The sequence below is a fragment of the Taurulus bubalis genome, assembly GCF_910589615.1.
Source record: "Taurulus bubalis genome assembly, chromosome: 1".
NCBI classification, from domain to species: domain Eukaryota; kingdom Metazoa; phylum Chordata; class Actinopteri; order Perciformes; family Cottidae; genus Taurulus; species Taurulus bubalis.
The window spans coordinates 570,001-582,222 of record NC_136589.1 but is presented as its reverse complement, the minus strand read 5'-3'; the positions used below and the strand labels follow the sequence as shown (position 1 = coordinate 582,222).

At 46.7% G+C, this 12,222-nt stretch overlaps 1 protein-coding gene across 1 annotated transcript in view; it reads right to left on the bottom strand.

Moving 5' to 3' along the window:
* Nucleotides 1-251: 251 nt before the first annotated feature.
* Nucleotides 252-12,222, bottom strand: part of LOC306741957 (myosin light chain kinase, smooth muscle-like) — a gene marked incomplete at both ends in the record, with an annotated part of 47,088 nt that continues 35,117 nt past the window's right edge. The window contains 13 exon segments of the mRNA XM_079224291.1: nucleotides 252-425; nucleotides 3,985-4,097; nucleotides 5,376-5,504; nucleotides 5,639-5,729; nucleotides 6,970-7,093; nucleotides 7,245-7,397; nucleotides 7,744-7,867; nucleotides 8,157-8,374; nucleotides 10,926-11,129; nucleotides 11,213-11,303; nucleotides 11,378-11,410; nucleotides 11,924-12,035; nucleotides 12,107-12,222. The exon segment at nucleotides 12,107-12,222 is cut by the window's right edge and continues 75 nt beyond it. Of these exon segments, the coding sequence (XP_079080417.1) occupies nucleotides 252-425; nucleotides 3,985-4,097; nucleotides 5,376-5,504; nucleotides 5,639-5,729; nucleotides 6,970-7,093; nucleotides 7,245-7,397; nucleotides 7,744-7,867; nucleotides 8,157-8,374; nucleotides 10,926-11,129; nucleotides 11,213-11,303; nucleotides 11,378-11,410; nucleotides 11,924-12,035; nucleotides 12,107-12,222 (1,682 nt within the window).

Genomic DNA, 12,222 nt, shown 5'->3' with positions numbered 1-12,222 from the left:
GTTCTTATTTTAATGTAAACAGACAGAAGACCAATGAAATGTGAGGAAACCGACCAATGAATGGAGGCTATGCTGAGGGGGGCGGGGCTTCTGATCTCCAGGTTTCAGGTGGGCGGGGTTTAGCACACAGCAGGTGAGGAAACCCTGCCCACCTCCTCCTCCTCCAATCACAACATGTTATTTGTTTCCTGCTCAGGTCTGAAGAGGAGCAGCACCTCCTCCTCCTGTGGGAGTCCAGACCAACACATGCTCTATTCCTCCTCCTCCTCTTCTTCTTCCTCCTCCTCCTCCTCCTCCTCTTCCTCTTCTTCTTCTTCCTCCTCCTCCCCGGCCATCACCTCCACCAGCAGCTCGGCGGTGCAGGTCGCCTCCCCCAGACTGTTCACCGCCTTCACCGTGTACTTGGCATCGTCGTCACCCGACACCTGCAGAGGAGGTGAAGAAGAGGAGGTGAAGAAGAGGAGGTGAAGAGGAGAAGGTGAAGAGGAGAAGGTGAAGAAGAGGTGAAGAGGAGGAGGTGAAGAGGAGGTGAAGAGGAAAAGGTGAAGAGGAGGAGGTGAAGAGGTGAAGGTGAAGAGGTGAAGGTGAAGAGGAGGAGGTGAAGAGGTGAAGGTGAAGGTGAAGAGGTGAAGAGGAGAAGGTGAAGAGGAGGTGAAGAGGAGAAGGTGAAGGTGAAGAGGTGAAGGTGAAGAGGAGAAGGTGAAGAGGAGGTGAAGAGGTGAAGAGGAGAAGGTGAAGAGGAGAAGGTGAAGAAGAGGTGAAGAGAAGGAGGTGAAGAGGAGGCGAAGAGGAGAAGGTGAAGAGGAGGAGGTGAAGAGGTGAAGGTGAAGAGGAGGAGGTGAAGAGGTGAAGGTGAAGAGGTGAAGGTGAAGAGGAGGAGGTGAAGAGGTGAAGGTGAAGAGGAGGAGGTGAAGAGGTGAAGGTGAAGGTGAAGAGGAGAAGGTGAAGAGGAGGTGAAGAGGTGAAGGTGAAGGTGAAGAGGTGAAGGTGAAGAGGAGAAGGTGAAGAGGAGAAGGTGAAGAGGAGGTGAAGAGGAGAAAGTGAAGAGGAGGTGAAGAGGAGGTGAAGAGGAGAAGGTGAAGAGGAGGTGAAGAGGTGAAGGTGAAGAGGAGAAGGTGAAGAGGAGAAGGTGAAGAGGAGGTGAAGAGGAGAAGGTGAAGAGGAGGTGAAGAGGTGAAGGTGAAGAGGAGGTGAAGAGGTGAAGGTGAAGAGGTGAAGGTGAAGAGGAGGAGGTGAAGAGGTGAAGGTGAAGAGGTGAAGGTGAAGAGGAAGAGGTGAAGAGGTGAAGGTGAAGGTGAAGAGGAGAAGGTGAAGAGGAGGTGAAGAGGAGAAGGTGAAGGTGAAGAGGTGAAGGTGACGAGGAGAAGGTGAAGAGGAGATGAAGAGGTGAAGGTGAAGAGGTGAAGGTGAAGAGGAGAAGGTGAAGAGGAGGTGAAGAGGTGAAGTTGAAGGTGAAGAGGTGAAGGTGAAGAGGAGAAGGTGAAGAGGAGAAGGTGAAGAGGAGGTGAAGAGGAGAAGGTGAAGAGGAGGTGAAGAGGTGAAGGTGAAGGTGAAGAGGTGAAGGTGAAGAGGAGAAGGTGAAGAGGAGGTGAAGAGGAGAAGGTGAAGAGGAGGTGAAGAGGTGAAGGTGAAGGTGAAGAGGTGAAGGTGAAGAGGAGAAGGTGAAGAGGAGGTGAAGAGGTGAAGGTGAAGGTGAAGAGGTGAAGGTGAAGAGGAGGAGGTGAAGAGGAGAAGGTGAAGAGGAGGAGGTGAAGAGGTGAAGGTGAAGAGGTAAAGGTGAAGAGGAGGAGGTGAAGAGGTGAAGGTGAAGGTGAAGAGGTGAAGGTGAAGAGGAGAAGGTGAAGAGGAGGTGAAGAGGAGAAGGTGAAGGTGAAGAGGTGAAGGTGAAGAGGAGAAGGTGAAGAGGAGGTGAAGAGGTGAAGGTGAAGGTGAAGAGGTGAAGGTGAAGAGGAGAAGGTGAAGAGGAGAAGGTGAAGAGGAGGTGAAGAGGAGAAAGTGAAGAGGAGGTGAAGAGGAGGTGAAGAGGAGAAGGTGAAGAGGAGGTGAAGAGGTGAAGGTGAAGAGGAGAAGGTGAAGAGGAGAAGGTGAAGAGGAGGTGAAGAGGAGAAGGTGAAGAGGAGGTGAAGAGGTGAAGGTGAAGAGGAGGTGAAGAGGTGAAGGTGAAGAGGTGAAGGTGAAGAGGAGGAGATGAAGAGGTGAAGGTGAAGAGGTGAAGGTGAAGAGGAAGAGGTGAAGAGGTGAAGGTGAAGGTGAAGAGGAGAAGGTGAAGAGGAGGTGAAGAGGAGAAGGTGAAGGTGAAGAGGTGAAGGTGACGAGGAGAAGGTGAAGAGGAGATGAAGAGGTGAAGGTGAAGAGGTGAAGGTGAAGAGGAGAAGGTGAAGAGGAGGTGAAGAGGTGAAGTTGAAGGTGAAGAGGTGAAGGTGAAGAGGAGAAGGTGAAGAGGAGAAGGTGAAGAGGAGGTGAAGAGGTGAAGGTGAAGGTGAAGAGGTGAAGGTGAAGAGGAGAAGGTGAAGAGGAGGTGAAGAGGAGAAGGTGAAGAGGAGGTGAAGAGGTGAAGGTGAAGGTGAAGAGGTGAAGGTGAAGAGGAGAAGGTGAAGAGGAGGTGAAGAGGTGAAGGTGAAGGTGAAGAGGTGAAGGTGAAGAGGAGGAGGTGAAGAGGAGAAGGTGAAGAGGAGGAGGTGAAGAGGTGAAGGTGAAGAGGTAAAGGTGAAGAGGAGGAGGTGAAGAGGTGAAGGTGAAGGTGAAGAGGTGAAGGTGAAGAGGAGAAGGTGAAGAGGAGGTGAAGAGGAGAAGGTGAAGGTGAAGAGGTGAAGGTGAAGAGGAGAAGGTGAAGAGGAGGTGAAGAGGTGAAAAGGAGAAGGTGAAGAGGAGAAGGTGAAGAAGAGGTGAAGAGAAGGAGGTGAAGAGGAGGCGAAGAGGAGAAGGTGAAGAGGAGGAGGTGAAGAGGTGAAGGTGAAGAGGTGAAGGTGAAGAGGAGGAGGTGAAGAGGTGAAGGTGAAGGTGAAGAGGTGAAGGTGAAGAGGAGAAGGTGAAGAGGAGGTGAAGAGGTGAAGGTGAAGGTGAAGAGGTGAAGGTGAAGAGGAGAAGGTGAAGAGGAGGTGAAGAGGAGAAGGTGAAGGTGAAGAGGTGAAGGTGACGAGGAGAAGGTGAAGAGGAGGTGAAGAGGTGAAGGTGAAGAGGTGAAGGTGAAGAGGAGAAGGTGAAGAGGAGAAGGTGAAGAGGAGGTGAAGAGGAGAAGGTGAAGAGGAGGTAAAGAGGTGAAGGTGAAGAGGTGAAGGTGAAGAGGACGAGGTGAAGAGGAGGATGTGAAGAGGTGAAGAGGAGGTGAGTAAGAAGTGAGTAGGAAGTGAAGAGGAAGTGAGAGGAAGTGAGGAGGTGAGTAGGAAGTGAGTAGGAAGTGAAGAGGTGAGGAGGAAGTGAGGAGGAAGTGAGAGGAAGTGAGTAGGAAGTGAAGAGGAAATGGGGAGGTGACTAGGAAGTGAGGAGGAAGGGAGAGGAGGTGAGTAGGAAGTGAGTAGGAAGAGAAGAGGAAGTGAGGAGGTGAGTAGGAAGTGAGTAGGAAGTGAGAGGAGGTGAGTAGGATGTGAGTAGGAGAGGAGGAAGTGAGGAGGAAGTGAGAGGAAGTGAGGAGGTGAGTAGGAAGTGAGTAGGAAGTGAAGAGGTGAGTAGGAAGTGAGTAGGAAGTGAAGAGGAAGTGAGGAGGTGAGTAGGTAGTGAGTAGGAAGTGAGAGGAAGTGAGGAGGTGAGTAGGAAGTGAGAGGAAGTGAGGAGGTGAGTAGGAAGTGAGTAGGAAGTGAAGAGGAAGTAAGGAGGTGAGTAGGAAGTGAGTAGGAAGTGAGAGGAAGTGAGGAGGTGAGTAGGAAGTGAAGAGGAAGTGAGGAGGTGACTAGGAAGTGAAGAGGAAGTGAGGAGATGAGTAGGAAGTGAAGAGGAAGTGAGGAGGTCTGGTGTTTCCCAGCACAAGGAGAGGACTTGACCTCTGACCTCTGAGATGACCAGGCTGCAGTTCCCTTCCTCGTCGTAGTCGATCTGGAAGTGTCGCGTCTCTTTGATCGGCTGCTCGTCTTTGTACCAAACCACCTCCGGGTCGGGGAACCCTGCAGACACGTTCTGTTGTTGGTTCTCCATGATACATGTTCTCTACCCACTCAGGTATTCACATACTATGTTCTCTACCCACTCAGGTATTCACTATGTTCTCTACCCACTCAGGTACTCACATACCATGTTCTCTACTCACTCAGGTACTCACATACTATGTTCTCTACCCACTCAGGTATTCACATACTATGTTCTCTACCCACTCAGGTATTCACTATGTTCTCTACCCACTCAGGTACTCACATACCATGTTCTCTACTCACTCAGGTATTCACATACTATGTTCTCTACCCACTCAGGTATTCACATACTATGTTCTCTACCCACTCAGGTATTCACTATGTTCTCTACCCACTCAGGTATTCACTATGTTCTCTACCCACTCAGGTATTCATTATGTTCTCTACCCACTCAGGTACTCACATACCATGTTCTCTACCCACTCAGGTATTCAGTATGTTCTCTACCCACTCAGGTATTCATTATGTTCTCTACCCACTCAGGTACTCACATACCATGTTCTCTACCCACTCAGGTATTCAGTATGTTCTCTACCCACTCAGGTATTCATTATGTTCTCTACCCACTCAGGTACTCACATACCATGTTCTCTACCCACTCAGGTATTCAGTATGTTCTCTACCCACTCAGGTATTCATTATGTTCTCTACCCACTCAGGTACTCACATACCATGTTCTCTACCCACTCAGGTATTCAGTATGTTCTCTACCCACTCAGGTACTCACATACTATGTTCTCTACCCACTCAGGTATTCACCATGTTCTCTACCCACTCAGGTATTCACCATGTTCTCTACCCACTCAGGTACTCACATACTATGTTCTCTACTCACTCAGGTATTCACTATGTTCTCTACCCACTCAGGTATTCACTATGTTCTCTACCCAATCAGGTATTCACATACTATGTTCTCTACCCACTCAGGTATTCACTATGTTCTCTACCCACTCAGGTACTCACATACCATGTTCTCTACCGACTCAGGTACTTACATACCATGTTCTCTACCCACTCAGGTATTCACCATGTTCTCTACCCACTCAGGTATTCACCATGTTCTCTACCCACTCAGGTACTCACTATGTTCTCTACCCACTCAGGTACTCACATACTATGTTATTTCATTATTCAGACATCCATATATTTAGTTATCAATCCGTTATTCAGGATCAATCAGAGCAGTATTGATGATTAGGATCAATCAGAGCAGTAATGATAATTAGGATCAATCAGAGCAGTATTGATCGGTACCTTCGATCTTGCAGTCGAAGCGAGCGGCGCTGCCTTCCACCACCTCCACGTCTTTGATCACCGAGCTGAAAGAAGGTTTACAGTCCGGCTTCTGGTCCATCTCCAGACACTCCAGGAACTGGTTGTCCTCTGACACACACACACACACACACACACACACACACACACACACACACACACACACACACACACACACACACACACACATGTAACGCTGGGTAATAACACGGTAATAACAGACCGTGCTCTCGTCGGAGGCGGACCTTCGGTCGGCGAGCCCTTCTTGGCGCTGACTCCCGCCATCATCGCCATGGACGACAGGCGGCCGATGGCCCGAACAGCGTGCCCTGTTTTCTACCATAGAAGAAGAAACGTCGTCACTTTGGCTGAGAGCGTTATCAACGGAGAAAGAGAAAGGACGTCCTGTCCTCATGTTGTAATGTGCTGAGTCATGTCTTCATGTTGTAATGTGCTGAGTCATGTCTTCATGTTGTAATGTGCTGAGTCATGTCTTCATGTTGTAATGTGCTGAGTCATATCCTCATGTTGTAATGTGCTAAATCATGTCACTGTCCTCATGTTGTCATGTGCTGAGTCATGTCCTCATGTTGTAATGTGCTGAGTCATGTCCTCATGTTGTAATGTGCTGAGTCATGTCCTCATGTTGTAATGTGCTGAGTCATGTCCTCATGTTGTAATGTGCTGAGTCATGTCCTCATGTTGTAATGTGCTGAGTCATGTCCTCATGTTGTAATGTGCTGAGTCATGTCCTCATGTTGTAATGTGCTGAGTCATGTCCTCATGTTGTAATGTGCTGAGTCATGTCCTCATGTTGTAATGTGCTGAGTCATGTCTTCATGTTGTAATGTGCTGAGTCATGTCCTCATGTTGTAATGTGCTGAGTCATGTCCTCATGTTGTAATGTGCTGAGTCATGTCCTCATGTTGTAATGTGCTGAGTCATGTCCTCATGTTGTAATGTGCTGAGTCATGTCCTCATGTTGTAATGTGCTGAGTCATGTCCTCATGTTGTAATGTGCTGAGTCATGTCCTCATGTTGTAATGTGCTGAGTCATGTCCTCATGTTGTAATGTGCTGAGTCATGTCTTCATGTTGTAATGTGCTGAGTCATGTCCTCATGTTGTAATGTGCTGAGTCATGTCCTCATGTTGTAATGTGCTGAGTCATGTCCTCATGTTGTAATGTGCTGAGTCATGTCCTCATGTTGTAATGTGCTGAGTCATGTCCTCATGTTGTAATGTGCTGAGTCATGTCCTCATGTTGTAATGTGCTGAGTCATGTCCTCATGTTGTAATGTGCTGAGTCATGTCTCTGTCCTCATGTGTTGAGTCATGTCTTCATGTTGTCATGTGCTGAGTCATGTCTTCATGTTGTCATGTGCTGAGTCATGTCTTCATGTTGTAATGTGCTGAGTCATGTCCTCATGTTGTAATGTGCTGAGTCATGTCCTCATGTTGTAATGTGCTGAGTCATGTCTTCATGTTGTATTGTGCTGAGTCATGTCCTCATGTTGTAATGTGTTGAGTCATGTCTTCATGTTGTAATGTGCTGAGTCATGTCCTCATGTTGTTTACCTGCCATTTCCTCCTCAGGATGTACTTCTTCATCCTCTCCTTGGAGAGCTTCTTGGCCTTCATGGTGGTGGTGTCCTGTTTCAGCCAGGTGTGTTCATAACACTGAGCACAGGTGAGCCGAGCCCTGACACACACACACACACACACACACACACACACACACACACACACACACACACACACACACACACACACACACACACACACACACACACACACACAGTGAGGCTACAGACAGAGGACTATCAAAGCGCGTCCCGTCAGTGTTTTCCTACCTCATGTCTTTCTTCAGCAGGTTGGTGATGAAGTCCTTCCCGTTATCAGAGATCTCATCGAAGGCGTCATCCTCAAAGTCCCAGGAGGCCGAGGTGACGTTGGACAGCGTCTCGTTGTCGTTGTCGCCCATGAAGGGAGACAAGCCGCTCAGCCTGAGAGGACGACAGCAACATGGCTATCGTGAGCAGACTCACTTTGAATACAATGACATCTAGTACATTTACATCAGAAAGGAACATAAAAATGCCCAAAGCTAAGATAATCACAAACATTTTAACACATTTAGGATTAAGTCAATTGAATAAACGAGACAAATAAAACCAGATAAACTAACAAAATAACTAGCAAAATGTAGCTAACCCAAATGAAGCTAAGCTAACTGAAGCTAAGCTAACAACAGACAGATTCACAGTATGTAGCAGATGACCCCTATACTCCACATGTAACCAAGATCAAAACAAGATGATGCTAAGCTAAGCTAACAACAGACAGACTCACAGTATGTAGCAGATGACCCCTATACTCCACATGTCGGTGGGATAACTGATGGCTTCATAGTTGATCACTTCTGGAGCCACAAACTCTGGAGTCCCAAACAAAACCTTCAGAGTTCCTGAGGTTTCTGTTGAAGAGAAAAGAGTTTGATTAAAGAATAATGTTAGGACATCTCAGGCTAACTTTTAACGGTATCACTGTAGTTTTCTCAAACAGAGCTGGTATGTTGAAGATTGATACTACCACAATGTTCATTAGCGTTAGCATAATCTTTGCATAGTGTTAGCATTATGTTAAAATAGTGTGAGCATTATGTAAGCATAGTGTTAGCATTATGTAAGCATAGTGTTAGCAAGGCTTTTATTAGTTTAGATAAAAAATTCAATAATATCTGAAGTCTGGATCAATAACGTCACCTAGTCGCCTGGCGAGGCCGAAGTCAATCAGTTTGATTTTGCCGCTGGTCTTGTTGACACACATGATGTTCTCGGGTTTGAGGTCGAGGTGGACGATGCCTTGTTTGTGGATGAAGCTGACTCCATCAATGATCTGCAGCATGTATCTGATCACCTCCCTCTCCGTCAGCTCAAAGTCCTCGTCAATGATCCGCTCAAACAGCTCGCCGCCAGAGATCCTACGACAGAGAAACACCTGTTGTGTGGCCGCTCTATAGGACTACAATACCCATCTGTTGTGTGGCCGCTCTATAGGACTACAATACCCATCTGTTGTGTGACCGCTCTATAGGACTACAATACCCATCTGTTGTGTGACCGCTCTATAGGACTACAATACCCATCTGTTGTGTGACCGCAGAGCTCTATAGGACTACAATACCCATCTGTTGTGTGGCCGCTCTATAGGACTACAATACCCATCTGTTATGTGGCCGCTCCATAGGACTACAATACCCATCTGTTGTGTGACCGCAGAGCTCTATAGGACTACAATACCCATCTGTTGTGTGACCGCAGAGCTCTATAGGACTACAATACCCATCTGTTGTGTGGCCGCTCTATAGGACTACAATACCCATCTGTTGTGTGGCCGCTCCATAGGACTACAATACCCATCTGCTGTGTGGCCGCTCAATAAGACTACAATACCCATCTGTTGTGTGACCGCTCTATAGGACTACAATACCCATCTGTTGTGTGACCGCTGTATAGGACTACAATACCCATCTGTTGTGTGACCGCTCTATAGGACTACAATACCCATCTGTTGTGTGACCGCAGAGCTCTATAGGACTACAATACCCATCTGTTGTGTGGCCGCTCTATAGGACTACAATACCCATCTGCTGTGTGGCCGCTCTATAGGACTACAATACCCATCTGTTGTGTGACCGCTCTATAGGACTACAATACCCATCTGTTGTATGGCTGCTCTATAGGACTACAAAACCCATCTGTTGTGTGGCCGCTCTATAGGACTACAGTACCCATCTGTTGTGTGACCGCTCTATAGGACTACAATACCCATCTGTTGTGTGACTGCTCTATAGGACTACAATACCCATCTGTTGTGTGGCCGCTCTATAGGACTACAATACCCATCTGTTGTGTGACCGCTCTATAGGACTACAAAACCCATCTGTTGTGTGGCCGCTCTATAGGACTACAATAACCATCTGTTGTGTGACCGCTCTATAGGACTACAATACCCATCTGTTGTGTGACCGCTCTATAGGACTACAATACCCATCTGTTGTGTGACCGCTCTATAGGACTACAATACCCATCTGTTGTGTGACCGATATATTGATCAGACCGACGACGCCGTCACGCAGTGGAGAAACAATAACAACCTGCAGCTACAGACAGAAGGAGCTGGTGGTTCGATTCCCCGCTCCTCTGGTCCATCAAAGATGAACCCTGAACACTTTGGATCAATCCAGTCCACAACCATAGAGTCATTGAAAGGTCCTACCAAAATAAAAGTATGAATGTTTCCAACAGCATCACAGGCTTCTGCTCTGGAGAGCCGTGGTATTTCTCGGCTCTATAATTAGCAGACAGGAAATGGCTGCTGTCATTCCGCTCATAGTTGGCCTGAAAATCATTTTCCGACTTTGAAACAAAAACATCTGGTTTGTGTTTTTAGTTCAAACTGCTCTGAGATCAGCTGAGCGATTAGATTTCTACAATAGAAACGATGAAGATGAACAAACTAATAATCTAAATTGGAAGAATCCCATTGGCTGTTTGTGCCTTTATGCTAAGCAAAGCTAACTAGCTTCAAGCATTAATACATCTATTGAAAGTTAGCTTCTTTTCCTTTCATTTAGCTTTCTCTGTTTTAACATCGTTAAGAATAGTTCGCTGTTCTTAACGTTAGCTTAGCTTGTGTTTATATTTGTTTATGCTCTTTGGTTTAACGCTAGCTTAGCTTGTGTTTATAGTTGTTCATGCTCTTTTAGTTTAACGTTAGCTTAGCTTGTGTTTATATTTTTCATGCTCTTTTAGTTTAACGTTAACTTAGCTTGTGTTTATATTTGTTCATGCTCTTTAGTTTAATGTTAGCTTAGCTTGTGTTTATATTTTTCATGCTCTTTAGTTTAACGTTAGCTTAGCTTGTGTTTATATTTTTCATGCTCTTTTAGTTTAACGTTAACTTAGCTTGTGTTTATATTTGTTCATGCTCTTTAGTTTAATGTTAGCTTAGCTTGTGTTTATATTTGTTCATGCTCTTTAGTTTAATGTTAGCTTAGCTTGTGTTTATATTTTTCATGCTCTTAAGTTAAACGTTTGCTTAGCTTGTGTTTATATTTTTCATGCTCTTTTAGTTTAACATTAGCTTAACTTGTGTTTATATTTGTTCATGCTCTTTAGTTTAACGTTAGCTTAGCTTGTGTTTATATTTTTCATGCTCTTTTAGTTTAACATTAGCATAACTTGTGTTTAATTTTTTCATGCTCTTTAGTTTAACGTTAGCTTAGCTTGTGTTTATGTTTTTCATGCTCTTTTAGTTTAACATTAGCTTAGCTTGTGTTTATATTTTTCATGCTCTTTAGTTTAACGTCAGTTTAGCTTCCCTGTGTTACCCGTGCTAGCATGTTTCTGCAGGTGACTACGAGACACTTAAACGTGACGAAAGCTGCTTCCTGTTCTGATAGAAGAGACCAAACATCCGGTTGTTTCTTCCTGTGAGACCAAGAAAGCTAGAATAACCGGTGAACGCACATCTCCAGCACCATGACGATGTCGGACTTCCCCTCGAAGGCGTCGATGCACTGCACCAGCTTGGGGTGGTGGAGGCTGTTCATGATGCCGATCTCGTGCCGGACGTTGTCCTTCTCCTTCGCTGAGTACGCTTTGATGAACTTGCCCGCCCAAACCTTCTTCGTGGCCTTCTCCACCAGTTTGAAGACCTGGCCGAACTTCCCCCTGTCGCACAAACACGGGGGCGCTTGTAGAAACGCTGAACCACAGGTGCATTGTGGGTGAGAAGCGAGTGGGCGGAGCCTTACGTTCCCAGCCGCTCTTCCACGTCGTACAGGTCCTTCACCTTCATGTCCGTCCTGACGGACACGTCTCTGTAGTCCGGCTCCTTGTCTGCGTCTGCGAGCACAGAGGTCAGAGGTCAGGGGGGGGTGGGCATGCTACGTTAGCTTGTTAACAGGAAGTCATCGTACCTTCATCCTCCTCCTCTGCCTCGGCCTCTTCATCTGCCAGACAAACCAAACAGCAGCCGTTAGTTTAGTTAGTTCAGTTAGTTCAGTTTAGTCTAGTCTAGTTCGGTCACATTTACTTTAGTTTAGTTAAGTTTAGTCAAGTTTAGTTTGTTTTTCTTTAGTTTACTTCAGTTCAGTTCAGTTTATTTCTGTTGAGCTTAGCTAACGATGATAGCTATAGCTATGACAGCTATCATAGCTGACGTTAGCTATGATAGCTAACGTCAGCTATGATAGCTATCATCATAGCTAACGTCAGCTATGATAGCTATCATAGCTGACGTTAACTATGATAGCTATCATAGCTGACGTTAGCCAGTGGACTTCTGCCAGACCGTTAGCCCATTAATTGGATTGTCATTGGAAAAAACCCACGTTTGTATTTTAAACTGTTTCATTGTTCAGTAGAACTCATTCACGTATCCTTTTTCAAAGCCCAAGCTTCCTGTTGTACAGTCGTACTGGACCACTAGAGTCCACATGTTCTCAGGGTCGGAGGTCACTCACCGTCATTCACCAGGCCGACGGTCACCGGCTCAGATTCGGCACTGGGCTCTCCGACTCCGTAGATGTTCTCGGCCCGGACGCGGAATTTATACTGGCGCTCTGGGAGAAGGTCCTGGAGATGGACTCAAAGGTTATGTCTTGTCGGGCCGTGTGAACCGGCGGAGGCCGGCGGTCATAACTCACCTGCACGTTGTAGGAGGTGCTGTTGCAGGACACCAGCAGCCTCCACTGCGGGGCCACAGAGTCCCAGACCTCCAGGTTGTAGGACTGCACGGCACTGCCGCCGTCGTAGGTCGGCC